Source organism: Strix aluco, chromosome Z (genome assembly GCF_031877795.1).
Source record: "Strix aluco isolate bStrAlu1 chromosome Z, bStrAlu1.hap1, whole genome shotgun sequence".
Lineage (NCBI taxonomy): Eukaryota > Metazoa > Chordata > Aves > Strigiformes > Strigidae > Strix > Strix aluco.
In genome coordinates, this window is record NC_133971.1 from 61,831,466 (window position 1) to 61,857,824 (window position 26,359).

A 26,359-nucleotide genomic window follows, 5' to 3' on the forward strand; every position below is an offset into this window, starting at 1 on the left:
GAAAATCTTATCTATTTGTTGAAAAAGACTATACCATTAAAATCCTGAGGCTATCTGGAGGCTACAAAAGCACCTGCATGCAACTCTTACTGCTATCATCAGGCATTACCTGCAAGTGATTTCGTAACAGCATACAGCACTACCACTACAGATAACAATCCTGTTTCCCTTAAGGCATCCACACAGTTGCCACAGAGTTCACCATGAACTCAAGGTTTCTTTTTTCCTATCTCTGCTCACAGTTCAGCTAAAAATGTTCCACTACAGAACACATTCATATCTGTCAGCATATGAGTGAACATTCAATGAAATCAATTCAGACTTATATGAAATATAGTTACCTGTTCTCAGAAGCTTTTACAAAATGGAGGAGTTAACCATAAGAAGTTAATTAAAAGGTTACCAGATGCCCTGCACTCTACAATTCCCAATGATAACATAGGGAGAAGGCAGAGAAAGCAACATCAGTGAACATAAACAAGAAGGAAAAACAGCTGCAGGTGAAAGACTCAAAACTGTGCTTGTAACACCAGGGTGCCAGAGCAAAGGATTTACAAGGAGGCTAATGACTAACAAGCCTAATCTAAACAGCTGTATGAAAAGGCGGCTCTTGCTAGGTTTGAGTTTATATACAGCACTGCTGAGAAATTACCATTGAGGCTGCTAGTTATTTATACCAGCTGAGTAGACTGCTTATTGCTTCTTTTCAGCTTCATGTCCACATTACAATATCTCTCCTAATGTCACTGTAACATTCAACTAAAAAAGGCAGTTCAAATATCATGCAGCAAAGATTTAATTTAGGGAAGCTTCAATTACCCTGCCAAGCACTGTAAAAACGGAGTTGGACAGTACATGTGACCAGCAGTGTCCAAAGTGTAATGGGAAACTGCAAACATTAACACTTCAGCTTTGAAAGGATCCTTGCTAGCTTGAGAGCCTAGAAGGCAGCATGAAATGCCGCAGCCACTGCAAAGAACCACAGGGCAAGTGCTGTAAGAGGTAGTTCTTTACCCATTTTAAGAACGAAACACTTCAGAGTCCTCCAGAATCATGTTGTGCTGACCCTTAAACCTTACCTTGCAGTAATCAGGCAAAGGAAAGATAAATAAAGAGCTCTTCCACAGGCAGCTAATTGCCGTATGAGGCAGTCACCAATCACAGTAAGACGAAGCACATCGTTGGCTGCCTTTTGATTTAGGAAACATGACTTGTTCGTTAGCACTGGGGCCTAAAGATTGTCATTTGCAGAGCAAGAATAAGCTTTCTTTGAAAGAAAAGCAGAAATGTGCCCATTTAGGATGTAAAGAGAAAAGTAGACTAGTTTTTCCCCACAAATGCATGACTGCTGAATCTACTGAATACAAAGCTGACAGTCTAATGGTTAGAAGGAATGGAATTGCTCTTGTGCTCTTTAATGTGATACATTAACCCACATTACTGCCTGAAAATCAGGCTGCTTTCTCGCAGATCTGAACACTGCTTTCTTTTTATGTTAAGTCACATACAGATCAACAATGAGAAATAAGACTTGCTTTCTGTGTGGGTTTTGCATACTTGTCAGTTCTACAACAAATTCTCAGCTAATATATTATAAATTCAAAAAATGAGAAACAGCAAGAAAAACAGCAGCAATGTACAGTCCTGGAGCAACATTAACATGTCAGAACACACTGCAGTCCCCAAGGTGGAGGACAGGAGCCATTAAAACTTCCCTGCGGATTTCTGACTGAAGTATGCAACCAGTGCTGGGGCTCTCTGCGTCCTGCCAGTTACATTATTACCTTCTAATCATGAAACAACAACCATTCTGGGTGCAGCTGCTGCATTTGGTACTTACACTCATGCTGCTCATAAGGCGGATATGAAAGTCTTACAGAGATCAGGATGAAGAAGATAAACAGAGGCCAGGCAACCTCGATCAGCAGCTGGAACTGGAAACAATAAAGACAAAGTATTACTGCATCATACGCAAAATACAGGAGAGAACAGAGGTTCCAGGACAATCCACTTGTAAGCCAGGACAGTTTTGCAAGCACTGCCTCACTTTGCCTATGCATTCCAGGACCAAGACATTTGTTCCTCCAGCTTCAGAGGATTATCTGCAAATAATTACAGACTTTTCTCATTGATATGTGACCACATTGACTATGGGACAAAACTGGATGTGCTTAAGGGCTATGTTTGGCTCCTTTTTATAGTTCTTTTTGTCCCCTGAATCAATATTCACAGCTGAATTTTTGGCCTCATCCTTTAGAGGTGGTGGGAAATACTTGCATCCCAGTCTCAAAGTAAACCATTGAGCTTCTACCCTAACACATCAGGCATGGAAACTGTGCCAGTGAATAGCTATGCCAAATCTTTCAATTTTGGTGCTGCAGGAAGTGTATTGGTATCAGGAAAGCAGAGCTACTAAGATTAAGCCCATACCTAGTTACTGGTTTGTTCTAATGTACGTTTGTTCCCAAAGGTAGGTGCCCACTGGTCCAGGGCACGTATGGATAGGCAGTGAGTGTCAGGTAAAGCTATAAAGAACTCAGTTATTTAGAAGGATTAGACAAGAATATAAGAACAGCCTGCCATGAAATGCAGAGCATTTTTAAACAGGGAATTGAAGCACAGAAAAATTCACTGAGATGTCCTGCATCCCACAGAAGCATGTGGACAAAGGAACACTTCACACTGGAGCTTCTGAGACACAAACTGAGGTTTCCCAGGCTTGAGCTTCACCAGCCACACCCCTCCCTTTAACACTCCAGAAAGGCTGCCTAAACATGCATTTTAGGTAAGCCATGAGACAAGGGAAAACCAAAAGCTTTTTATGCTGCTACTTCTTACATTTTTCCTCCTTTGGGAGAGGGAAACCACAGCATTTTCTCAGTCAAGTAGAGAGAAATCTTTTCCCCTTCTTTCCTGGAAAACCCTATCTTTTCTAATAAGATGTTTACATCATTCTTATTACAAGCCAGATAGGATAAGATCTGCACCCCAGTGGGAGAGAGAATTCCCATACAAAAACATGTTTTTCCATACTGAACCATCAACAGCTAAAATTAGACTCTTGACACTCAGCACAAGGCGCTTCATGCAAACCTTGAGGTGAGACTTCTAGGTGACTACTGTACCTCAAAATAATCTCACACTGAGAACAGCACATTAAAACAAATACCACTTGATCCAGCAGAGGAAACCATCTAGGATGGCTCTTCACAGATACCCTTAATGGCTGACATGCAACCAAATAGCAACCCTATCTGAAAGACAAAAATTGAGCATCAGAGTCTCCCATGCACTCCTGGTAACAGTGCCAGGCTCTGCAGGATAAGTCTGGGATATTGTTTCCCACCCATTATTTTCATGCACATACTATATGACCACTGGATAAGAAACTCCACTAAGACCACACTAACAAAGATGCCAGGAAGATGCCTCAGTATCTTTGGTCTCTGTTTTTACAATAAGCAATGTAGTGACAGCAAATCAGAGCCATTAACAGTGACAGCCTGATTCCTTCTGCACTCAGTTCTCTGGCTCCCAGAGGTCAGAGATGCTCAGAGCTAGGAAACTGACAAGTTGTTGACTCCTTCCCTTTTCAGGATCCCCTCACAGCTGCTGCCAGGACAGCATAGCAGGACTTTTCCTCCTCTTGACAGAAAGGTGGCTGTGAAACCAGGACAAGCCATCCCCTCCACCAGCATCAATGGCCACGCTGTGCCTCACATCACAGCCCTCTGCCACCCTGGCCGTAGGCAAGAAGCATGCACCCCAAGCAACTGCCATGTGGAATACAACGGAAGATTGATGAACAGGACTGTAAACATGCTCAAGTGACTTGCAGGTGGAGTGTCAAAAACCACATATATCATACCAGTTTTTGCTTAGCTTTGTGTGCTTGACAGGTATAACATATGTGTTGAGGTAACACAGGCCTGTGATAGACTCAGAGGTACCTTATCGAACATGCTTGAGATCCCTGCCCTGCTGTGGGAAAGATCAAAGCACAGTGGAAAACTGTGTCTGCAAAAATCCCTGATATGTACAGGCAAAAGCAGCAGGTTCAAGATCTTTCTTCTCTTTCTGGCTAAGCAAGGCCCAAGCTCCACAGTGCCTGTGTCCCGGCTTGCGTGCCTCTGCCCGCATGCTGTTGCGACGATCCCCCAGGTTGTGAGGTAACGAGAATGAATTTCCCCTTTGCATTTCATCCATGGTTTTGTGGTTGTTCCTGCGTCCTGCCTGTGTCCACTCACACATGTCACTACGCTGTTTCAGGAAGAACAGTGTCAGCTGGGCTTGTGGAAGCTTCTTAGGGTGACCAAGGTGGCCAGATATCCTCTTGCAAGCCCTGCAACTGCTACAGCTGCCCTTCAGATCAAGCCCTGGATTGCCCAAAGAAATATCAGCCTCAGTCACACCATACCAGGGTGGGCAGTAGTGCCCTAACAGCCCTGTTCTTGAAGTGGGAGCCTGGTCACTCACACACATAGCTCTTCTTTTGCATGCCACAATCACAAAGGTAACGACATGCAGCTGCATGCATGGCACCGTATGCCTCTGCACACACAACATGTCTAACTTCACAGATTACAGGCTTGGGGAGGACAGAGAAAGGAGGGATGCAGCTTGGACTGACTGAGTTGCACCTTTACAGCTGAAGGCTCCTGCATCATGGCAGCCACTGAAATGCTACTTAGCAAGAGACAGCTGGCAACTGCTGCACCAGAGCCTTGCGTGCAGTCAAGCTCAATGTGTCAGTAGCATTTCAATAGAGAGTCTCTACTCCCAGGCCAGCCTCTTGTGCTGTTCAACAAAAAAACGTTTCCTCTTCCTTTTGCTCCTGAAGGTCAGCAGGTTCCTTCCCCTACTGGTTCCTGATCTTCCTGTGACAACACCTTTCATCCACTATGGCCTTTGCAGAGGACACAGAGATACTAAAGGGGACATATCTTACTCAGGTTCATACTAAGTAGATAGTGAAAAATCAAGTCTTCCCACCCACTTTTGTGCTGCAAACACTAGACCAGCCTGGTAAATAGTGAAATGAATCTTCAAACCTCCAACTCCTCTGCGCCCTCCGCTCCAACTGGAGCTAAAAGAGGAACATCCCATTCGCACACAACAGGTGAATTCAGAGGCAGCACTTGGCCAAGAACAAACTGCTCCTAATTTTACTAATTTTTACACTAATCCCCGAAGCATACCCAATTTAAACAAGTTGGCTGATGACACAGATACCCTTAAATATTGAGATCTACATTGTGCCACCAGGAAACCTGAGCAAGAACTAACCAAACTATAACCCCAACTCACTGTCAACCGCCCACCCCACATTTATGGTCCAGTATCAATGCAGGGAGCTACCAGCAGCTGACCAGTCTCCATGCAAGTTTGAGGTGTCTCCTCATTTGCAAGACAGCAGGAAAAGAGAAATGTTTTTACACAGTGACCCCTGAACATGATTTTCTTTCCTTCTCTCATGCTGTAAACCCTTTCCCCCTGCCTCCAGTACTGTTGGAAGTTATCCAGTACAAAGTAACACTTGAATTGCACACGTCAGGCTGAGCTTTGAACCTGGCTTTCGCAACGCGGCCCAAACTCACAGCAGCCAAGGAGAGAGTTCGGTGGAAAGCAAAGGCTAGCCCACACTTCTTTGGGAAGAATGCTGAGGATCAAGCTATTTCTGGGCTACATCTTCAGAAAGTACAAATGGAAGCAAGCCATCACCAGCACACCCAGCTCAACAACACTGGTCTCCTAACAGTAATGCAAATAGATGAATGACTGTGCAGTCATAACAACATGGTGAGAAGAGCTGTTCTGCTACTTTTCTGACATATTCTGTTAAGTGGCCTTCCCCTCCTGACATCTCTGGAACTGCTAATGAGAAAAACCCCACAGATATAGGAATCTCACAAAACCAAGCAATGTCTCTGGCCTTCATTGTGAATTAACCAATAATGTCAGGGTGGAACAGAGACTATGAGCAATTCCATGCCCTTTGGGCTACTTGATGGGAAACTGATACAGAAGTTGCCAGAAGGTACCAAGAAATAGCTGAGAAGATCCAAGATCATGACAGAACTACAAACAGGAAAGTCTTTTTCACTGACACACACTTAGCCTACTGTGTCATCGCCAAAGGATCTGAATGCACCTCTGCTGCCCAGTAAGCTAGCCTACAGCTACCCTAACAGGATGTGTATGCCAGACTCAGACCTCTTCAAGTACCTTCAAACCTAATGCATTATTTTCAGAAGACCCTGACAAAAAAAGCCATCATCCTCAGTGTAAAACTCAACTCCTCTGAAATGTCCTCTTGGTTTACCCAGTTTAAGCATTACTCCAGAAGATTCAGTGTCCTAGAGTTCCCCTAGTTGCTAAAGGCAGTTTGGGAGAGGTCAAGAGTCAGATCTCTAGTGGTAAAGAAGAGATCGTTTTCAGCTCTAAGAGCCTAGGATACATGGGCAATAGCTGAGAACAGACTTTTTAGGAGCTATAGTCAGTTTTGAGACTACCTTCCCCAGCTCTGCTGCAACATTCTTCAAAGTTAGGAAGCTGTTCACAAGGTCAGGATGCTGGCCCATAAACCCAGAGAGTGGACAACCTCACTCCTTGCAGCTGACACCCTCTCAGCTGGGCAGTCCTGTCCTGGGAGATCAAGGTTCCTTGGGTAAGGACAAAAACACGCAAATCAGAAATTCCTGCCATCACTGGCAGCTCTGTAACCACAGACTTATACAGGAAAAGTCAAAAATGCCACTAGTCTCCTTGGTATGGTTTTATTTAAGAATGGACTAATTCCAGTTCTGAATTCACTGGACACAAGTCACATGAAAAAAGACTCAGACACCTGAGCAAAGACTTCAGAGACTGTCTACATCTCCAGTGGTGAATATGATAGCCTTCTCTCCCTTGTGACTCGAAGTTTCTAAAACAACCCAGCCCCAACGAGCTGGCAAGCACCCTGACATCTGCAGGGTTCAGAAAGCTTATCAGAGAGACCGCTTTCCACTCACCACCTCAGTAACTCACATTCCCTTCACATTCTCTACTCATACCTCCTCAAGGTCAGGTCTAACAGGACAGATCCTCTGCACAGGCCTGTTATACAGGACATGCCCTCGTCCAACAGTTATTCCCTAAATCTCTGGAAGGGAAATAGCATGTTTTCTCTGGCTTTTAGAGGTCTGCAGAAGTTATAGCATCCTGTGAGGTCTCATTAATGTAAAGACAGAAAAATTACAAGAACACCATACTGAATTCATGCTCCTGTGCCTTTATCACCACAAGGAGAAACTCTTGTGGCATACTGTCTATCTGAATAGGTACATTCCCACACTGCTAACAGATGGTGAGGCTAGCACTTAAACTAATCAGAATACACCTTGGTAGAAAAACATCAGTTGCCTGGATTTGTCTACATACTGATGTAAGAACATGCCTCATGCCAGTCACTTAAACTATACCTCCTGTTTTAAAGCTACACAACAGGCCTGGTTTTCTCTCCCCAAATAAAGAGACTGAAGATGCTTGCTATTGCCTCTGACACTTCTGCCATTAGGGAATGGCAGAATTTTATTGCTGTTGTTGCAGCTTGCAGCATTCAAAAGCTTTTAGACCCAAGTGCACATCTCTGTAGCCTGGGAAGGCCCCACCTGCAGAGCAGGTCATAGCACAGGTTTTCATCTTACACCTTCCTTTTGCACACAGCACTCATGTACCCTCTCTGCCTGGTCTGACATGAGTGTTTCAGTACTCTGACATTCTCACACGCTGGTATTCAGGACCGAAGCCTTAAGCACCTTAAAGTCCTCTGGTTTCTGTCCACCCACCACTCTCTTCAATTTGAGTTGCATCTTTCCAAAGGCAGACCAGTTGCTGTGCCAGGGACCACTAGAGGTAAAACATGAAGATACAAGATGTTTCTCTGTTTTGCTTGAAGAATAAGCTACAAGGCTATAACCTGGACCTCAAAAAAACCCCTTTGGCTAATACTTACAGTCTGTCGTCTTCTGTAGGTGAAGTTCTTCCAGAGCAGCAATCCCAGCTGTGTCCAGAAAGCCATCTTCCTTCAGCAAAGCCTAGAACCTCCTTTGTGCAGCAGCAGTACACAGCAGAGATGTTGTGGCTGGGCATGAACTATGGAGTGGGGGGGGGGGGTGTGGGAAGGAAAGAAAAAAAAAAATAGTTGAAAGGGAAAAACTGTGTCAGTCAGAACAGACGGGACAAGATAGGGAAAGTCAGAGGCTGCACTCTGTGACCCCATGTAACCCTGCAGCCCCCCCATGGCACTCCCCACTGCTGTCTTCTTACACTATGAACTCCAGCCAAGCCTCATGGGTCTCAGCAAACTCAGATTTAGACTCACTGTCTCTTACCTCCAAGCTCAAGGCACAAAAAAAATGCAATACCCGCAGGACAACAATTTTCTTCCTTCCTGCCCAAAAATTCCAAGAGCAAGAACAGCCCAGAATAAGGAGAAAAATCATAGGCTTTGAAAGCTGATTTAGAGACCCCTCTGAATGAGACTGAACCATATAATTCAACCCTTTTTTTTTTATAAAAAAGGTTCTTTCTATATTTAATTTTATAGTGGTGAAGAGCCTGTTGCCAAATTAAGAAAGCCTTTGTTTTTAAGTCCAGTCAACATCACCACTTGTAGGAGAAAATGCTATGCACTTAACAAGCAAGGGAGAAACATCCATTTCCTTGAAGGTAAATGACTAAGAATGACCCTGCAGCCATTCATATTTGGATAATTTGAATGGAAAATTGCTGTTGAGTCAGTGTTCACGTCTTGCAACCACCTGGCCTCCACTACTGTTGTGAATTGGGTGCACTCAGTATGCACCTTGTGAGAGTATGAGAAAGTATAAAGTGACAAAAAAACACATTAATCTCTTTGGTGGCTATTAATAATGACATGGTACAGGCTTGGATACACACAGACATCCAGGAAGACTCAAATGGAAAGGTGATCTTATAGTACATTAAACTTCATTAAACCTTTTTTCAGAGTTAATTTGGCATATCTTAATTTACTTTTGAGTTTAAAGCCACTTCAGATTAAGAGCAGTTTCATTCTGAGTAAGTGTCCACACAGCAATTTAGTTAATCCACATCAATTCTGATTTATGTACTTGAATACACTGTTGACGGGCTCAGTGTTAACAGGACAGCTAGTAGCGGATCCAAGTGCACAGCGAGAGAACCATTCCCTCCAACATCTGTTAAACCAGGAACACACATGCTTTTGATTCTAGTGTCCCACACACCAGCACCCTACCTAACCCTGTGATTCAGAGTTACATGCCTGATTGCAAACTTCATTGAAAAGGTTCCCAAAATCCATAAGTGTGCTAGGAGCAATAAGACCTCCTCAGGAAATGCTGTTACCAGTCCTACACTGGAGAAAAACTAGATAATAAATGGCAATTCTGGATATGAGCTTTGAGCTAATTAACACTTGTGGCCTTCAAGTCTCATCCAAAAGTAAATTCCATTATTACAATGACTTGCAGATTAAAAACTTGTCTCTAATAACATAAGTCTGTGTTACAAAAAAATTTCCCTAACATGTCTAACAAACAATTAAATCCATTACACAGAGTTCTACAGATAATTACACTGCAGTATCATAACACCACAACTATGCTTCTTAATGCCAGTACAGGGAAGTGAAGAACAATAACAGACACCTACAAAACCCTGAAAATTGAACCTTGTGTCAGCACACAGGCAGCTGACTGTACAGTCAGCATGGGCTCATTAACTTCTGCTAGGTACTGCTGTAATCCACTGACATGACCTCTACAGATGCTCCTCCAGACAGGCATGTCCAACTGATCCGACAGGAGAGCCTTCCTCCCCTGCCCAGTGCTTCCTGCAGGTTGGGGCACCCTGACACTAACACATTCCAGCTGCATACACGTCTGGCTGGTAGATACCAAGTTCGCAGACATGTTCAGAGTGAGACACTTAACAGGCTAATAACACTTCCACAGCAGGGAAAAAAAATTGCCCTTTGGCAACCAGCTCAGAGAACAAACCCTTACTGCTAAGGACTGTGCACACATGCTCATGGATCCAAAGCACACCTTTGCTTACAGGCTTGGATATGGGGGGCTTTGCAGCACCTCCTCTACATGTCAGTATTACACATTTAAAGCTGCAATTAACATGTAACCCAGAGATGAAACTAAGTAGGAAATACTATCATCTCTCCTTTGTACTCCCTTTACTGACCCATTTATACTCAGGATTCAGGGGATTTGGCCACACCACCTTTACTCGCCCTACTGAGCAACTTGGATTACTACTCACACAGCACACAGGTGCTCCGTGACCTAATTTAGTGCAAAAATTTTTCACAGAACACTGGGAGAATTGCTCTTTTCAAGCATTTTTTCTGCAGAGATACTGGTCTGTGTGTCACAGACCTCAATTTGCTTTGCTCTCAGAATGCCACAGAACATAAATCTTTCTGCCTGAGTCCAACCCTGCAGCCACTGGACAAGTTTGGCACATAGACGTGGAGGATAGGAAGGGACCAAACAACCTTCTACAATCAGTGGTAGTTACGCAACAGATTTTATCTTCAGAAGGGTGTTCAGAGTACCCACTCCATATTCCCCCTTCTACAATACTGTCAACTCTCTGCAACAAATTACTTTCCAATACTTTCCAGCAATTACAGCTAAATACCAAAATTCACAAGTGACACAGGAAGAGTGCAGGAAGGATCCCAGGGAAAGCCAAAGAGACCCTTGGCATTCTCATCAATGGAAATACACACAACTCCTGTGTCTTAATACCCTGCGCAGAGGCAGGATAAAATTTGAAGCAGTCTATAGGATGCTTGAGCTAATCAGTTTAATCCACATCTGTGAAAATCCAGGCATCAGTCCCTTGCAATTGCAGTCAGTCCACAGAATCCAAAACACAGAAATATTGCTTTATAGAGGTTGTAGGGTTCACATCACATTAGCAAACTATAGTGAGATAAGGGCACATATTTGATCATTTCAGCTGATCAGCAGAAGCCTGTGCAGCCAGGAAGACTCAACTGTGGCCATCTGCTTGGACTCCAGCTCCCTGGAGTTCAGCTACACTTTACTGGGAGGAAAGCTAATGTTCTGGCCTTCAAATAAGGCCTGGATACAAGTTTCAAATGAACCAAAAATACTGATCTGTAAGGACTGTGCCTGAAGACTGGAAAACCTGGCCCAGATACAGGCACTACCACCTAAGTCCCTACATTAAACTAGGGGACAAGGCCTAACATTGGACTAACCACCAAGAGCACCGAACCTGAAGAACACCCAATTCTTCTTCCAGCCATGCTAGGGTGACAGCTTCAAAGACATACTCTGCCCCAATACCTGTTACAGACTGGGTAATAAACATTTGTTGATACCTAGAGCTGTCTCTGATTTTGATCCACAGAGGCTGACATATTTGGTTCACTGCTGATACAAGTTAACTAGGTCCACCTGAATTACTAGCACATCAGAAAATGCTCTGCAAACTAAGAATCTCAGAGGAAAATGGGTTAGCACCCTTTCAGATGTTCTTCCAGCTGACAATAGGCAAGAACTGTAAGCCAGAAATGCAGAAAAGTGATAGACCCAACATTCCCAGCTCAGCTGGAGCTAAGTCCATCTGTATCTCCACTTCAGACTAGTCTGGTAAGTTTTTTTTCCACAGAATACCAGGTTGGAAGGGACCTCAAGGATCATCTAGTTCAACCTTTCTTGGTAAAAGCACAGTCCACAGAAGGCGGCCCAGCACCCTGCCCAGCTGAATCTTAAAAGTGTCCAATGTTGGGGAATCCACCACTTCCCTGGGGAGATTATTCCAATGGCTATTGTTCTCATTGTGAAAAATTTTCTTTGTGTCCAAGCAGAATCTCCCCAAGAGTAACTTATACCCATTACCCCCTGCCTTTTCCATATGACTCCTTGTAAAAAGGGAGTCTTCATCTTCTTTGTAGCCACCCTTTAAATACTGGAACATGGTGGTAAGGTCTCCCCTCAGCCTTCTTTTCTCAAGGTTGAACAAACCCAACTCTCTCAGCCTTTCCTCATATGGCAGGCTTCCCAGTTCTTTGATCATCTTTGTGGCCCTCCTCTGGACTCTCTCCAGCCTGTCCACACTTTTTTGCATAGTGGCGACCAAAACTGAACACAGTATTCCAGCTGTGGCCTGACAAGTGCTGAGTAGAGTGTGATAATGACTTGGTTATCTCTGCTAGTGATGCCCTTGTTGATGCAACCCAGCATCCTGTTGGCTTGCTTTGCCGTTGCAGCACGCTGTCTGCTCATACTGAGCTTGTTGTCCACCAGGACCCCCCAGGTCCCTTTCCACAGAGCTGCTCCCCAGTCAGGTAGATCCCAGCTTGTGCTGCACTCCTGGGTTATGTTTTCCCAGGTGCACGTTTGTGGGGGTTTTTTTTAAATAATTATTATATATCAGGCTCTACAATGGTAAATGTATACATAGTGAACACACTGAAGTTCTACCAGCTTGAGAAATACTACAGTTAAAGAGTTTCCAGCACTGGCATTTTTTTCCCCTGCAGAACAGAACTGGGAAATCCAACTTGCCATTTAGTACTGCAGTGCCAAAACACACAAATACCAGCTAGTTCCCAATGCAGACTTTGTGTCTCACCTAAGTAAAATTTTGAGCCAACAGCAGGTATCAGTGATCACTGACACTTAGCCAGACGTATCTAAAGGAGGAATACTGTTTCCATTTAGAATAAGAAAAGCTGTGTAAATTCATCAGCATAGCGTAAGTTTTCTGTGATGTAAAGTACTGCAGCTCTACTGAAGAGAATGGGGATTTATACCTGCCACTACTGGACTCATCCTTTTAAGTGCAATCTCTTGCTTTTGAAAACCACTTACTCTGTGAAAGTAGGAAGAATTCCTTCAACTGCAACAAATAGTGCAACTTAGTTGTGGAGAGGTCTTTGTGTAGGACATCCAATTTCCATAACCTATCTTTTCATTGTGTGAACACTGCAAGTTGTTCAGTAGAGGTAGATATCAATATACAGTCATTTTAAGCCTAGAGGCATCAGGTTTACTTCTCTTCACCCAGAAACCTAATTTTGTCTAGCTCTGCTTCAGTTTTTCTCCACATCTTCACCAACATACATAACACAACTGCAATACTTAAACTACATGTAGCACACCAGGGAAGACTCAAATTGCCTAGAGCTTTGGGGTACACCTGTCTAGTAACTCACTGCACACTCAAACTGCCACTTTACCAACAAATAAACAGGTATCACCAGAGGGGGCTGTCTGATAATGCAAACAAGTAATGCATGTTTGGAATAACGTCCTGAATCCAGGCATATGCCCTGTGCAACACAGATACAGCAACAAGCATTCTGTTAACCAGCCAGTCAAGAAAGAGTAATGATTAAGAAGCCATTTTGTATTTAGTCAGGAATAAATGGTGGGTATCCAGGGGTCTCTACATGCTCTACCAACATGCCACTCAGACTTGTGTACACTTAACATGCTATTTGTCAGGTGTCTCATCTTTTCCCAATTTCTGACAAAAACACACAGGAAGGATCAAGTAAGAGATGTCCAAATACTTCCCCAGATCTTCTTACAGAGTTTCCACCAGCCTTCTCCTACGGAAAAGCTTACCCTCACAATTACAAAACAGCTTGTTTAGCCTGCAGAATCAGTGGACATCAGAGGATGGGCAGATACAGAGCAATCTGTACCTACCTTCTGATCTGACCTGGGGTTCCTGCTTTGCTCTTAGAAAAGTTCTAACACCAGGTCAGTACCTTCTCTACTCACCCAGACCAGCAGCCACAACCACCCACCAGCACAATTAAACCACAGGGTCCACACACTTGTCCCTTGGTCTGCCTTTGCAGAAGACCCCTGCACATGACTCTTCCCGCCACTGCAGAAACCCTGCACAGCCTCCAGACCTACAGGGCTGCAATTCCCTCTCAGAGTGCAATTCAGAAAATTACTCTCTCAAGAGAAAGTTCAGCTACAGGGCAACCTCTGAAAATGCTGACAGTGAAACATATACTTTGACCAACCCTTTCTCTCTAGATCAGTGCTACCCACTACTTGGAAGTAGAACGGCTATTGAAAAGTCCATTGGCTGGTACGCCAACAGTCTCCAGACACAATTCATGTTAAATACAAAGCAACGTATTTTTACAGCTGTAGATTTAAAGAGGAAAAAAGCTCAAGTGGCAGAGAATCAATTCCCCACCCCCATGCCTGGTGTCTGTACTAAGTAAACATAAAACAGCCTTCAAAAGCAGCTTTCTGTAAACAATGCAGCTGTTTGCTTTCTTTTGGGGGCAAAAAACCTCTCCCCTAGAGAATAAATCACTATTTAGACAGGGAACAAAGCGAACTTATCAAACCTTATAAGACTGGAACATGTCAGGATTCTGGCAAGAGGCTATAGACCTTTTATGTCTCCAGCAAAGACTTAAACCCAGTCTTGGTCAGCAGGGCTAACAGCTAGTTGATGAAGGTTCAGTGGCCTCCATGAAATCAGTTAGCAGCCTCTGTCCCATTCTCTCAGTCAGATTTTCCACATCACAAAAGCTACCGCCACTGGCAGCTCTCCACAGACCAAGTAGCCATGGAGAGTATCAATCTAATATTTAGAGATGATGCCCTTATAAGGGGAAAAAAGGCATTATTTGCTGGACACAGCACAGGTTTCAGGTACTACAGCCAGTGCTGTTTCTCTCCCACAAGCAGATATGGTATAGCACTTTACACTGTTTGCCTCAGATGAAAAGTTGTACAACTGGTTAACTGCAATAGATTTTGCCTATGTATATATCAAGGCAAACAGGACCCACTTTGGAAGAAAAGGGGCGACATAACATAAACACCAGATTTCAGCAGAAATACAGTCCTCTTTGAGAATGCTGAGAAATGTCTTAACATTTCATTCCCTTTAGGCAGTGTCAGGCTGCATCTTGCAGAGCAAGCAACACTGAGTCATGTCAGCTCTGCAAGGCCCAGATCCAAGGCCAAAGTCCCCCAGTGCTCCATACGTCATCGGTTGAGAGCAGGTCCCCATGAGGGCTGAACACCAAGACAAGACATAAGTCCCTGACTCATGAACTGACATTTTGACTCAAACAAGACAAACCATCAGAGAACTAGTGGCCTGGATGGGCACTTGGGTAACAGAGGTGCAAATTAACCCAAGAGTCCGGAACTAAATCCGCATCTCCCTAATCAAGGTCCAGCATCTTGGCCACTTCTCTGCAGAGCATCAGGATTTCACTTCTTCCACCACAACCAAGAGACTTATTCTTACACAACTACATCCACTCTGTACAAACCATGACTGTGCAAGGCCATAAGAAGTTCTCAAGGCACAAGTATTTGGAGGACACCTTCACCATAACTTCAACTGCCAGAAAGCAAAAAGCACTTTGCATCTATGCAACTTCAATGAGACTAAAGGAGGAAGAAAAACAGCATTAATTCAAATTCTGTTGAGATTAGGCTAGATGAAGACCAGCTGCAAACAAATGAAAGCAATTTTTTATCCTACTGCTAGAGATCTAATTGGAGATAATATCTGCAGCAAAAACAGTCACTGCATAAAGAGTAAGAAGTAACGTCCATTCTGTGATCAACTCACATAAAGCTTGCAAAACCCACAGGAGCAAGTCTGACTTCCCCATCTCTAAAACTTTCAAGAAATCAAAAAACTTACCACATCTACTGGAGCTCTAGGAAAGAGGGGAAATTTCCACCCAAACAATTATAATTTTATAGCAATAACAGTATTGCTCTTTTAAAATGATCTTTTAACTTGAAGAGCCTGAACCAAGTAGCAAAAAGGTGTCATGAAAAGTGTTAGCAGCACAGAGAGTTCAAGCAACTCACCTGAGGCCACAAGCAAAGCAAAAGCAGAGACAAGAATATAACCACCAGATCCCACACGTTTGTCTCCTGGTTTAAGCACTGCTAGACTCTGTAGCAATCACAAGCAATGCAGGATCAGCAGTGGAGGTGTGAGCTTTGAACCTACAGCCTGCTGCCTGGGACACTGGATCGTTATCAGTGGAGCCACACAGACCCCAAAACCAGGTCTTTCATAACCTCTCTCCCATTTGCCAAATGAATATTGGACATCAAGTTTCCTATTCCATGTAAAAAGTCATTCAATGAGAAGTGCTTTCCTCTTCAAAATCACCCAGGTCACGTCACAGGGTTTATACCAACTCGTGTTGCTAACAATGTGATTGGAGAGCTCCTGGGTCAGCAAGCAAGAATTTAATTAGGACCACAAACAACAGTATTCTTGGCAAGATCCTCTACTAGTTTACATCACTTTACACACACTGACTACCTGGCCTTAGGTTAGGTAGTAAATAGGTTCTGGCCTTGTTCTCCAGTGCTTACTAATATTGAAAGAAACTAATATGCTGCTTTCAACACGGCCATCCACCTGACCTCTAACTAACAATAATTTGTATGACAGACACACTAAGATCCACTTTCATGATAATCCACAACCAGTTTAATTCTTTTTCCCCTCCTTGAGGAGCATGCCAAATTTTGTAAAATTAGTATTAAAGGATAGTGCCAAAACATCAGAAAGTTGATGAAACAGTCTCATGGAATACCTCAAGAGACCTGCCACATCTGGTCCAGACAAAATCAAGACACACAGCATCTCACTCATCAGGATCCTTAAGGCAGTATGCACACAAAATACTGAATAAATTACTTCCCTTTGTTGTCTAAGGGGGCCCAACCTCACAGAAAACTTGAGACACCAGTGGAAAAAGGAGTCCCCTTTTTAGCACAGGCTGACTAATAAAATACCTGTTCACAACCAGCTTTAAGTGCTACTCCTAAAACAACTAGTGACATAACCAGAGCCCAATATGAAGTTCTGCTTGCAGCATTAGGTACTACATGAAGAAGGGAGCCTGGATCTTGCTCTGGCAATAGTTGGAACTAATATAATGTCACATTAGGGGCCAAAATCTGCCTTCCCAACTATTTAGGCAAAATGGCAAGGGGTTTCCAAAGGTATTTAGCCTTGGCACTAAGACTGAGCAAATGAATTTTTTGAAGTCAGTAAGTATATTATACTATGTGCTGGGCCTTTCTGAATGCTCCGCTATGAACAGCTGAGCAGACGATCATTTTGAAAAACCTGGCCCAGAATTAACATAATGAGCACTTTTTCCCTCTTCTGTCAAAGCCAAACTCCTAAGATGTATTTCAGGGCCACAGGTGGGCCCATCCCTACCAATCTGAAATAAACCACAGGGATCAGTTTTCCCAAAGTGCGTAGCACTAGCTTACAAAGTACTCCATAATACAAACTGGACTATGTTTTCCAAAGTCCTCAGTGCCTTCTTGGACATTTACACAAGCCAGTTTCAGAAAGAGCTGGTGTTTTATAAGCCTCCCTTGTGACACAACATGCCAAGCCATTTTGAAAACCTGTTCCAGGTCACAGAGGAGCAATATCTGCCTACCAGAATGACCACAACAACTGGTTCTCATTACTTCTAGCATGCTCACCAGTGAAAAGAAGATGCTCCAATGCAATGGAAGATGTCAAGCTTGCATGCACCACAGCTGGACTGACCCAAAGAAAAGCACATGGAAGAGACTGTGGCATGCACTTAGGCAAAAGAAATTGCTTATACGTCAAGTATAACACTCAAGATGAAATGCAGTCATCTATTTTACAAAAAACAGCTTCCACTGGAAGGTTGTGAAACACATGAGGCATTTCAACTTTCAACATTACACTGAACGTCCCCTACTTTACCCATACAAAAAAAGAAAAAATCTAGTCCATTCTTTGGCAAAAACAAACACAAAAGCTGATTTGCTTTATCACGGCCAATGTCCAAAAATCCATAGTCCATATTAGCAGATTTTTTTTTTTTGGCTCTCAAAGAATGAGGTCTTCACTAGTGGAATCTAGAAATAATAGAACATCCTGCTAAAATAATAATTGCAACATTTGAGCTCAATTCATGCCATTAAGCTTTGATCTCTGAGCAGCTGTAGTACTGTCAGTACACAGTCTGCAAAAGGCTGTGTTACACAGACTCAGTCACTTTTTCCAGCTGATGACACATTCTGTTTAAGGACTTTATCTTTCCAACTAGGAAAAAGGGTGAAGCATTTCACATTGCAAAAGGTACTTTGCTTGGCAGCAACCCTGAGAGGGAGAAGGAAGACAGGGCTCCCCAAGAAAGTCAGCCTCATCAACTTTCAGGAAAAGAAATCCACAAGCTCAGAGGGCGTTAAGACAGAAACACTTTTGACTACCACCCCTTCCACAGCACATCCTGGTCATTGAATCCCTTTAGACAAAGCAGCCATAGATTTGATTTAATAAAGTGTAACAGTGATAGGTGTTCCACAATCCTCCTTCCACAATCAAGCCTTGCAGCTTTGCCATCACATTCATAAGGATTTTTTTTTAAAGGAGTGTCTTCTCCTACATGTTGTTTTTGTAACTTGCTCTTCATCTTGGGACAACACAAGGACATAAACCATGCCCAGTACAAGATTAAACTGCAGTTTGAGGTGCATGCCTGCCCTGTAACATCAAAAGAAACTTTACTGTTACTTTTCCTCTACATCTTCCCTGTTTGGGACCATCAGGTCATAAACCAGCACATGTGTTCAGTAATAGAGCAGAACACAACATTACATGGCTTATACTGTAGAAAACATCCCAGTGCTGCCTTTGAGATTTACTGGCATAAAGAACAAGCTGTCTGTTAAGCTTGGTATCTACACAACTGCAATGGTATCTGTGGCATAGGTATAAGTAACAGCAGATGAAACAAAAATATCCCTGAACTATGCAGAAAAACATCAGCCAAGAAAAAGCCTCTAGCACAACGGAAGGAAATGACATTGTTGGGAAAAAAGCAATAAACTGACAAAGGCAGCATTTAGCAGCCATTGTCAGCTTGAGCAGAGTTTGATACTTTAAAGCCTACAACAGATAGAGCCACAACAAGACCTTGGCTCCCACATGGCTACCATCTAACTGCATGGATTTGGAAGCTAGTAATTCACTAAAGTGATAAACAGATGTATAAGTACTTTTGAAAGCTGTATCAGCTATGAAGAGGAATGAATGTGTCATCAATCTTGGCAACCAATACAGAGTTCAATAACCACTTATCTCTGAAGTTATTCATAGAAGAATATGAAAATAATTAGCACACGTGGCAAGAAGGAAGCCCATGTGCCTGCTATGGCATATGTGGCACAGGGCAGCCAGCTGGAAGCAGTGCCAGAAAGTGTGTGCCAATCTTCCCCATTTTGCCTGATCCACTGATGAAACAGTTATTCGACACACTTTATATTCTTTAGCTCCAGCTATACAACCCATACATCCACTGCTGAAGCTTCAGTCCTTAGGGTCAGCATTACAGTTAAACATGCAAAGCAGGCTAACATATGCCTATTTTAACATCATGCACAGACAGATCTAAGAGACAAGGATGACACAATTTGTTCATGTCCTAAACTACACCTCATGACGCAGAAGGATTCAGACAGAGCTCTGTTAGCCTGCTCCAATAGTTTCAAGGGACCAAGCACAGATGTGAACATCTGTGGTCTACTCACTTTCAGCCAAATGACTCAGAACAGAAAACACTTAAGGTAAGCACAGAAGTGGCATGAAATGACAAAAGGAAAAGCATAAGCTTGCAAAAGAGAAACAAACAAAAGTTTTGCAAGTTTTTAATGGATATAGGACTTAAAACATATATTTATTTTTTTGTTGAGCTTAGGATATCCTTAATGGTGCTGAGAAAGTTCCACTGGAGTCAAAGTGTAGTCCCACAGACAATCCAGTTGACTGAAATTATGTATAGTTATATACATAACACAATTGGAAACATAGATGTAGTGGTGTGAAACATTAAAAGCATGTCACAAGAACTGGGAATGAAGCTCTGGAAGACATGGCAATCAGGAGAACAAAAAAATAACCAGGGAAAAACAAGATCTGAAGAAATCTGAAAACAGATGGTGTACAGGTGATGCTATCAGTTTGCTAGAAGGAGGAAGCAAATCCAGATCTCTCCAAAGACAGTACAAAAACTCCTATTGCTTACTTTAGGATGAATATTTAAATACAGGTTTGAGAGAGCTGGGAAACAAAGCAGTAAGAATTGCTAATCTAATTTAATAGGGTAAAGAATAAAATATCTAAAATACTTTAAAACAAAGAAATTAGATAAAAAGCACATTGCCCATTGGTAGAACAAAAATACAAATGCAGGCTCAATTTAGGTTTTTTTAGTAGGAACATTACATTTAGGGGAGGAGTAGATTGTGAATTTTGACTCCTGTACTGCTACCAGAATGAAACATCCATGCATCTGCGCTCAGAAAAGGTTGGTACTGCTTTATTGTCTGGATAAGGAGATTCAGGGTTTTTTATTCCATTCAAATTTGGTCCTAACTCTGCTTTTATTGTCAGACATAGCCAAACTCTTGTTATGGGATAACTGCAATATGGGGAAGAGGAAAAAAGCCATCAATAGATTCCTAGAATATCAATATATTCCCCATGAATACAGCTCTCAGACAAAAGAACATGTATGATAATTTGCTTGTTTCTTTTGAAGGCACAAAAATTCACCTGGAAAAGCAGATACTGCATCTGAAAATCTGGGACTTAAGTCCAGGTTGCTGTCATGTCATTGTTATAACAATGGTGAAAGCAGGTAATAGGAAACAGGGGCAAGTCATCACAAGAAGATGGGCACAGGTGCTGCGAACCAGGTTCTGCTGGTCTCTAGTCCTGCTCTTATAACCTCCACCATCATCACTGCTCTGAGACCTTCCACATGGCTTAATTTTGGATTTTACTAAGCTAACAACAAAGAATGCTAATGAATATTAATTGCACAGTTTTCTTGCCTGCTCCCAGTAACAACCATTCACTTGGAAATGGGCTAGTAAAACTGCAGATTGTTTCAGAGAGCCAAGCAAGCAGGGTGGTAACAGATTTTGGCCACCTCTACTTTCCACACAGCCCTGCCTGCTATTGGCTAAAAAGGAAACCAGACCTCCAGAATGATCTCTGAACTATGTGATCAGAGGCTCTGGCTTTGTTTGTTCTTTCCCAGAGAGTGACCTTGCTATCTAGCCCAAATCAGAACCGTCTTGGAAACACTCTTCTGCTCTCCTTTTGCTGTCTAATACCAATTGTTCCTAAGAAATTTAGCATGACACAAAGCAATCTCACTGTATTAGACAGAGCTCTGCTAAGCAACACTCCTCCAGAAAGTAACAGAAGAGGAAGAAGGTCAGCTTTTATGTGGGTATTTATGCCATTCAAGCTGATGTGCATTCTTATTATCTATGATCAAGCTTTTTCACCAATAACCCAATGAATAAAGATATGAATGGTCCCATTTTTCCTACAGTGTTTGCCTGTTGTGTCAGGAAAGCTTCATCAACAGTTTTCCATCCTACTCTGTCTCACTCTCAGTCCTTGAGGCAAGCTCACATGCTTTTCCTCCCTCCAATGACAAATGCTAAAAAAGACAGGACTAGCTTTGCTGCCACCTATTTTACAGAAACAGACAAAACCGAGAGAGAACAGGGTACTCCAGTCAGTAGTTCAAATCATAGTCATTCTTCTAGGTTGCTCTGTATGACTTTTGTACAACCAATATATATATACACAAGACATGTAGCTACAGATTATGAAGTATTTTACCTTTTTTATGGTGGTCGTCTTTTTAACACTACAAGCAGAGTCCTACCACGGTATTTTAAATCTATATGCTTAGTATCAGTAACTGCAGATGTGCATGTTCATTAACTACCCAGAAAACTTCTATGCATTCAGGATTCAAATCCTCAGCTGGCATCATTATGAGACCATCTCAGACAGAGAGAATTTCTACTGTGGCAGACCTGGAGAAAGTGAGTAGAGTCCCCAGCTGCCTCAGATGAACAAGGAAAATATGTCCTACATATGTTTTACTAAACAGTTAGTCCTGACTCTAGCTCCTCTCACAGCAGGAGTCATCAAGAATAACCAGCCTAACAGAAACATGCTGGTGTTTGGTCAGGCATGGCCTCTGGATTTATTTCAGGATTTGGTGTGTTGCCCAGCCTAGGAGACCTATATAAACACCAAGGGTGCTTGCTCCAAGGTTACTTGAAGTGGTAGTTTGGTTGCCCTTCTGCTCCCCTCCTGTCATCATTTTTGTGCTGGCACCAGTACTCAAAGCCATAAAATGACTTTGAGTGCAGGATGCTAAAAAAAAATAAAAAAATCACCAAGCAAAAAGAAAATTTTTTCTCAGCTCACCCTGGGTTGGTGAACTCTACTGCCATGATGGAGAATGGAACAAATGGGGAGAGAAAAGAGAATGGCCAGTCCGGGGAAAATGAAGCAGGTTCATTACCAGCTCACTAGCAACCTAATTACTCTGGATTAAAGCTCTGAAGAAACCACACCCTAAGAAATACTGTGCGTGCATGGTGCAATGCATGTGATAAACACTAGCTGAGCTGATCACGGCTGGCCACAGATAGTAAGTTCAGTACTGATCCTCCTCCTGCTCTGTCTTTGTGGGTCTAACTCTGCCTCTGCCAGGCGAGCTCACTAGTGAGACAACAGGCTTGCAGACTTGAAGGCAAGACTTGCTTTCTGAATTGTGTATATTACACTTCATTAATGCATGAGAGTGCCACAGCCCAGAACCTGCATAGAAGGTCCACAGTCACTTTCCTGAAGTCACTGAGGCTTATTCCTGCATTGTGGCAGACTGTTTTACCCTCACACAGCCAGAGGGAAGTTCAGCCTAAGGAATTCTAGAGAAAAGGCTACTCCTGGAACGAAGGCAAAAATAATTTTACTGAACTTTTTTTAAACTTATGGCATCTCATCTTCTGTCAGCATTTCACAAGGAGCTACTCTTATCTACATCATGATGTTAGATATCGAATTTGGTGCCGGACCAAGTCTCTGCTCACACCAATAGCACTAAGCTACACTTGTTTTTGAAAATTAATTTAGCATCACAAAAAAGGTTTGCCAGCAGCTGCCTGTGGCAAACTGATTTATAAATATGCCTCAATTTCACTAGGTGAAGACACCATTAAGAAACTTTAAACATGCCTCCTTTCACCGCTATACAGCTGTATTCAGAGGAAATTTGGAATTGATATCCAAAAGATTACCATGGCTCCTCCAAACACCAAAGTCTTACATATAGCTGCACCTGAGGTGTTTTGTTTCACATAAATATCATATGGCTAAGTGTACTTCAGCAGCAACTTAGGGTAAAGTTACTGTGAATGGTTGGGACTAACTGCTTGATTATTACACTCTAACCCCAGATGACTGCAATTGTGATCTCTTGCAACCCAGAGGCCAGCAGGTATCTATCTCCTCAGAACACCTACAGAGAGCATAAAAAAAGCATCAATTTTTATTATTTTTTAAAGCTGGGTATTCTCAACTTAACAGGTTCAACTTTAATTCTACCATATAGGTCTTGTGTTCCCTGCTATGAAACTTTTACCCACACTTCATGAAGCTGACTTCTAATTCTTATCATAATCAGCCCTACCAAATTATGACTACATGAGAAACAAGATGCTCCATGTCATGAGTAAAGGCATCAGACTCCTGCCCTTACTTGTTCAGACCATACCAGATACAGTCTATATCACACCACTCTTACATAAATTTGAATTTTAATTTGCACAATGAATTGTGAAGACCCACCATTTGTATCTGTTACATCAGTAATACACTCCAGTCTCCCAGGTAGTACCCATTTAGCTTGACAGCCTACAGGGGCATCGCAGAATCACACACTGATCTGTGTTACAGGAAAGTCTCAGCACACACTACCAATCCCACTTGTTAAGGAGGCAAGCTCTGCCACAAGGGCCAGGCACAAAAAGCATTTGCACTGAATGTTTACTACCATAACCCCCTTTCAAAACTGAGCAAGACTGCTCCATTACAAAAGCCTTTCACAGCAAGCTTGGCCATCTGTTATTACTGGAACATCCTCAAGACATGGCTCTTGTCCATAGTACAAGCCCCAACTCATTTTCAAAGGCACCTACCCCCAAAATGCATTTTAATGTCTTAATCCGTACCAATAATTTTCAAGAAAGTCCAACTAATGTTTAAGCGTCAATTTAGCACATGTTTACAAGTATGTAAGAACATGTTTACATTCCTCTGGTTTTAGTAGGTCTATTCCAACACACTAAAGATCAACTTTGATCCTCCAATTATTTGTACAACCTTAAAATCTCCAAGCCCAACAGCTGGGGGAAAGGGGCAAGGGCACTCCTGGTTTATGTTTAAAACAGGCAAAAATACTGTTTAATACGAGCTTTTAATTTAGAATTGGAGTATCTTTGCTAATACATTTTAAGCACCTGGGCAGTCGTGCACCTCTAGAACTAAGCATTTTCTAACAGGCTTGATGACAGATTGTAACGTAGCAGTGAAGACTTAACACCGGTCTGAAACGCAGAAAAAAATCTGTTGCACCCAACTGAACCTCCTGTCCATCACAAAAGCGGTGGGATCGATCTTTTATTCTTGCAATCCCCCTCACCTCAAGGCCCTCCCCGCACCTCTCTCCCCCACGACGTTACAGGATTCATGTAGGAGTGAAGGGGTTGAAAACCCTCCCGTTATCTTCTAGCACGGACCAGAGCTGAAGAGGTGGCGGTAAAATGAAGCCACCCTATGCGAGGGCTGCCAAGTCAGAGTCGCCTCGCTCAGGATAAACTAAAATAAAATAATTATTAGGGGGGAAAAAAGCACACACAGAGAGAAAACCCCACTTTTAACCCCTTCCCGATCCCCGGCTACGCTGTAAGCCATCCTCCGAGCCACGCTTCCGACACGTTGGGCACTACGAGCAGTAGCACTCCGGGAAACAAAAACAAAACAAAAAACCACACTTGTTTGTTCTTCTCCTCCTCGCTTTATGTCGCCTGCTGCGGGCGGAGCGGGCACAAGAGTGGAAGCCTCCCTCGACAGCTACCCGCGGCGCGTCCTCCCCGCTGCTGCCGCCTACCTCCCCGGCCGGCAGCCGCCGTCGGTCCCGCGGGGAGCCGAGCCGAGCCGAGCCGAGCCCAGCCCAGCCGAGCCCAGCCGCTGTCTCGTCTCTGCTCCGCGCTGCGCTGCTGCGCTGCTCCCCCTCTCCAGCGCCGGCCCCCGCGCCGGCCCCGCTACCCAGCGCCCGCGCCCCGCAGCGCCTCTTATAGAGCGTCGCGGCGCTGCCCGCGGCGGGGGCGCCCGCCCCTTCCACGGCCGGGGCCGCCCAGGAGCCTGCTTTTCCCCGTCCCCTTTCCTCTGGTGTCCTCTCTCCTTTTTGTCTTTTTCCTCCTGTTCTTTTAGCTCTCTCCTTTTCTCTTACACCACTTTTATTTTATTCCTTTTCCCTCCGCAGCGGCTGCTGGGGGGGGCGGGGCGGGGGAAGGCGATTTGCTTGTGGGCGTGCACATTGCAGCCAAAAACAAACTGCGAGCCTGTGTATATCCGCCGCGCTGCCACCCCCTCCTCCACGGCGGGACTCGGGTGGCGTGGGCTGGCTGCCTTGCTTTTTGCGAAACTCCGCGCTCCCGGGTGTGTAAGCAGCATCCCAGCCCTTCGCGTTTTGGCTCCCACGCCTGCCCCCCGGACCGCCCTTCCTGAGCTCAAAGAGCACAAAGAGCAGAAACCCCAGCACTCAGTTACCTGCGAAGTCACTGTGCTACCACCGCCCCCAGCTCCGCGCCTGCTCCGCTCCCCCCATCTTCAGAGTTGAGCCGGTACAAGTTGGGCACAGATGCATCCTCAGCTGTCCAGCTACAGAGCATACTGGCCTGGTAGGAATCAATCAATAATAAACACCAACAAGACCAGAATTCATCCTCCATGTCACTTTCGGTAAGGAAAAGGCAAGGAACTGTGAAAGCTAACACTTTGATACTTAACCTGTAAATAAGGATGAATTCAGTTGTGTCAGTTCTTGGAGAAACTGACAACCATTCACAAACTTTTTTTTTAAAAAATCTCTACTTTTAAAGGTTCACATCGCCCAACTTGACTTGCCACAAAACCCATAAATGATGGCGTGTTTTACTACCTGAAAAATGCCCTGTGTTAATGATCCTACCAATTATTAAATTCTCAGATGACTGAGGGTGTCACAGTTCCTTGTCCTCCCAAATGGGCTCCTCCCCTAGAAACATCACTTATCACCCAACCCCTTCCAAATTTTTGGCTTGTTACAGGACAGGAGCACTTAAAAACACTGCAGCTGCAATCTACAAGTGCAGCAGTGCAT

General features: G+C 43.6%; 1 protein-coding gene across 4 annotated transcripts in view; it reads right to left on the minus strand.

The window, feature by feature from the left end:
• The window catches only part of ABCA1 (ATP binding cassette subfamily A member 1), a 99,915-nt gene extending 74,453 nt beyond the window's left edge, over positions 1–25,462 (minus strand). For 2 of the 4 annotated variants that reach the window (XM_074813801.1, XM_074813800.1), the window contains exons 1-4: positions 25,106–25,462; positions 7,997–8,136; positions 7,800–7,890; positions 1,841–1,934 (exon numbers count right to left, since the gene is read on the minus strand). In XM_074813801.1, the coding sequence (XP_074669902.1) occupies positions 1,841–1,934; positions 7,800–7,890; positions 7,997–8,133 (322 nt within the window). In that variant the 5' untranslated portion in view covers positions 8,134–8,136; positions 25,106–25,462. The remainder of the gene's footprint in view (positions 1–1,840; positions 1,935–7,799; positions 7,891–7,996; positions 8,137–25,105) is intronic. The other 2 variants (XM_074813803.1, XM_074813802.1) reach the window with 1 other exon arrangement.
• Positions 25,463–26,359: the final 897 nt, after the last annotated feature.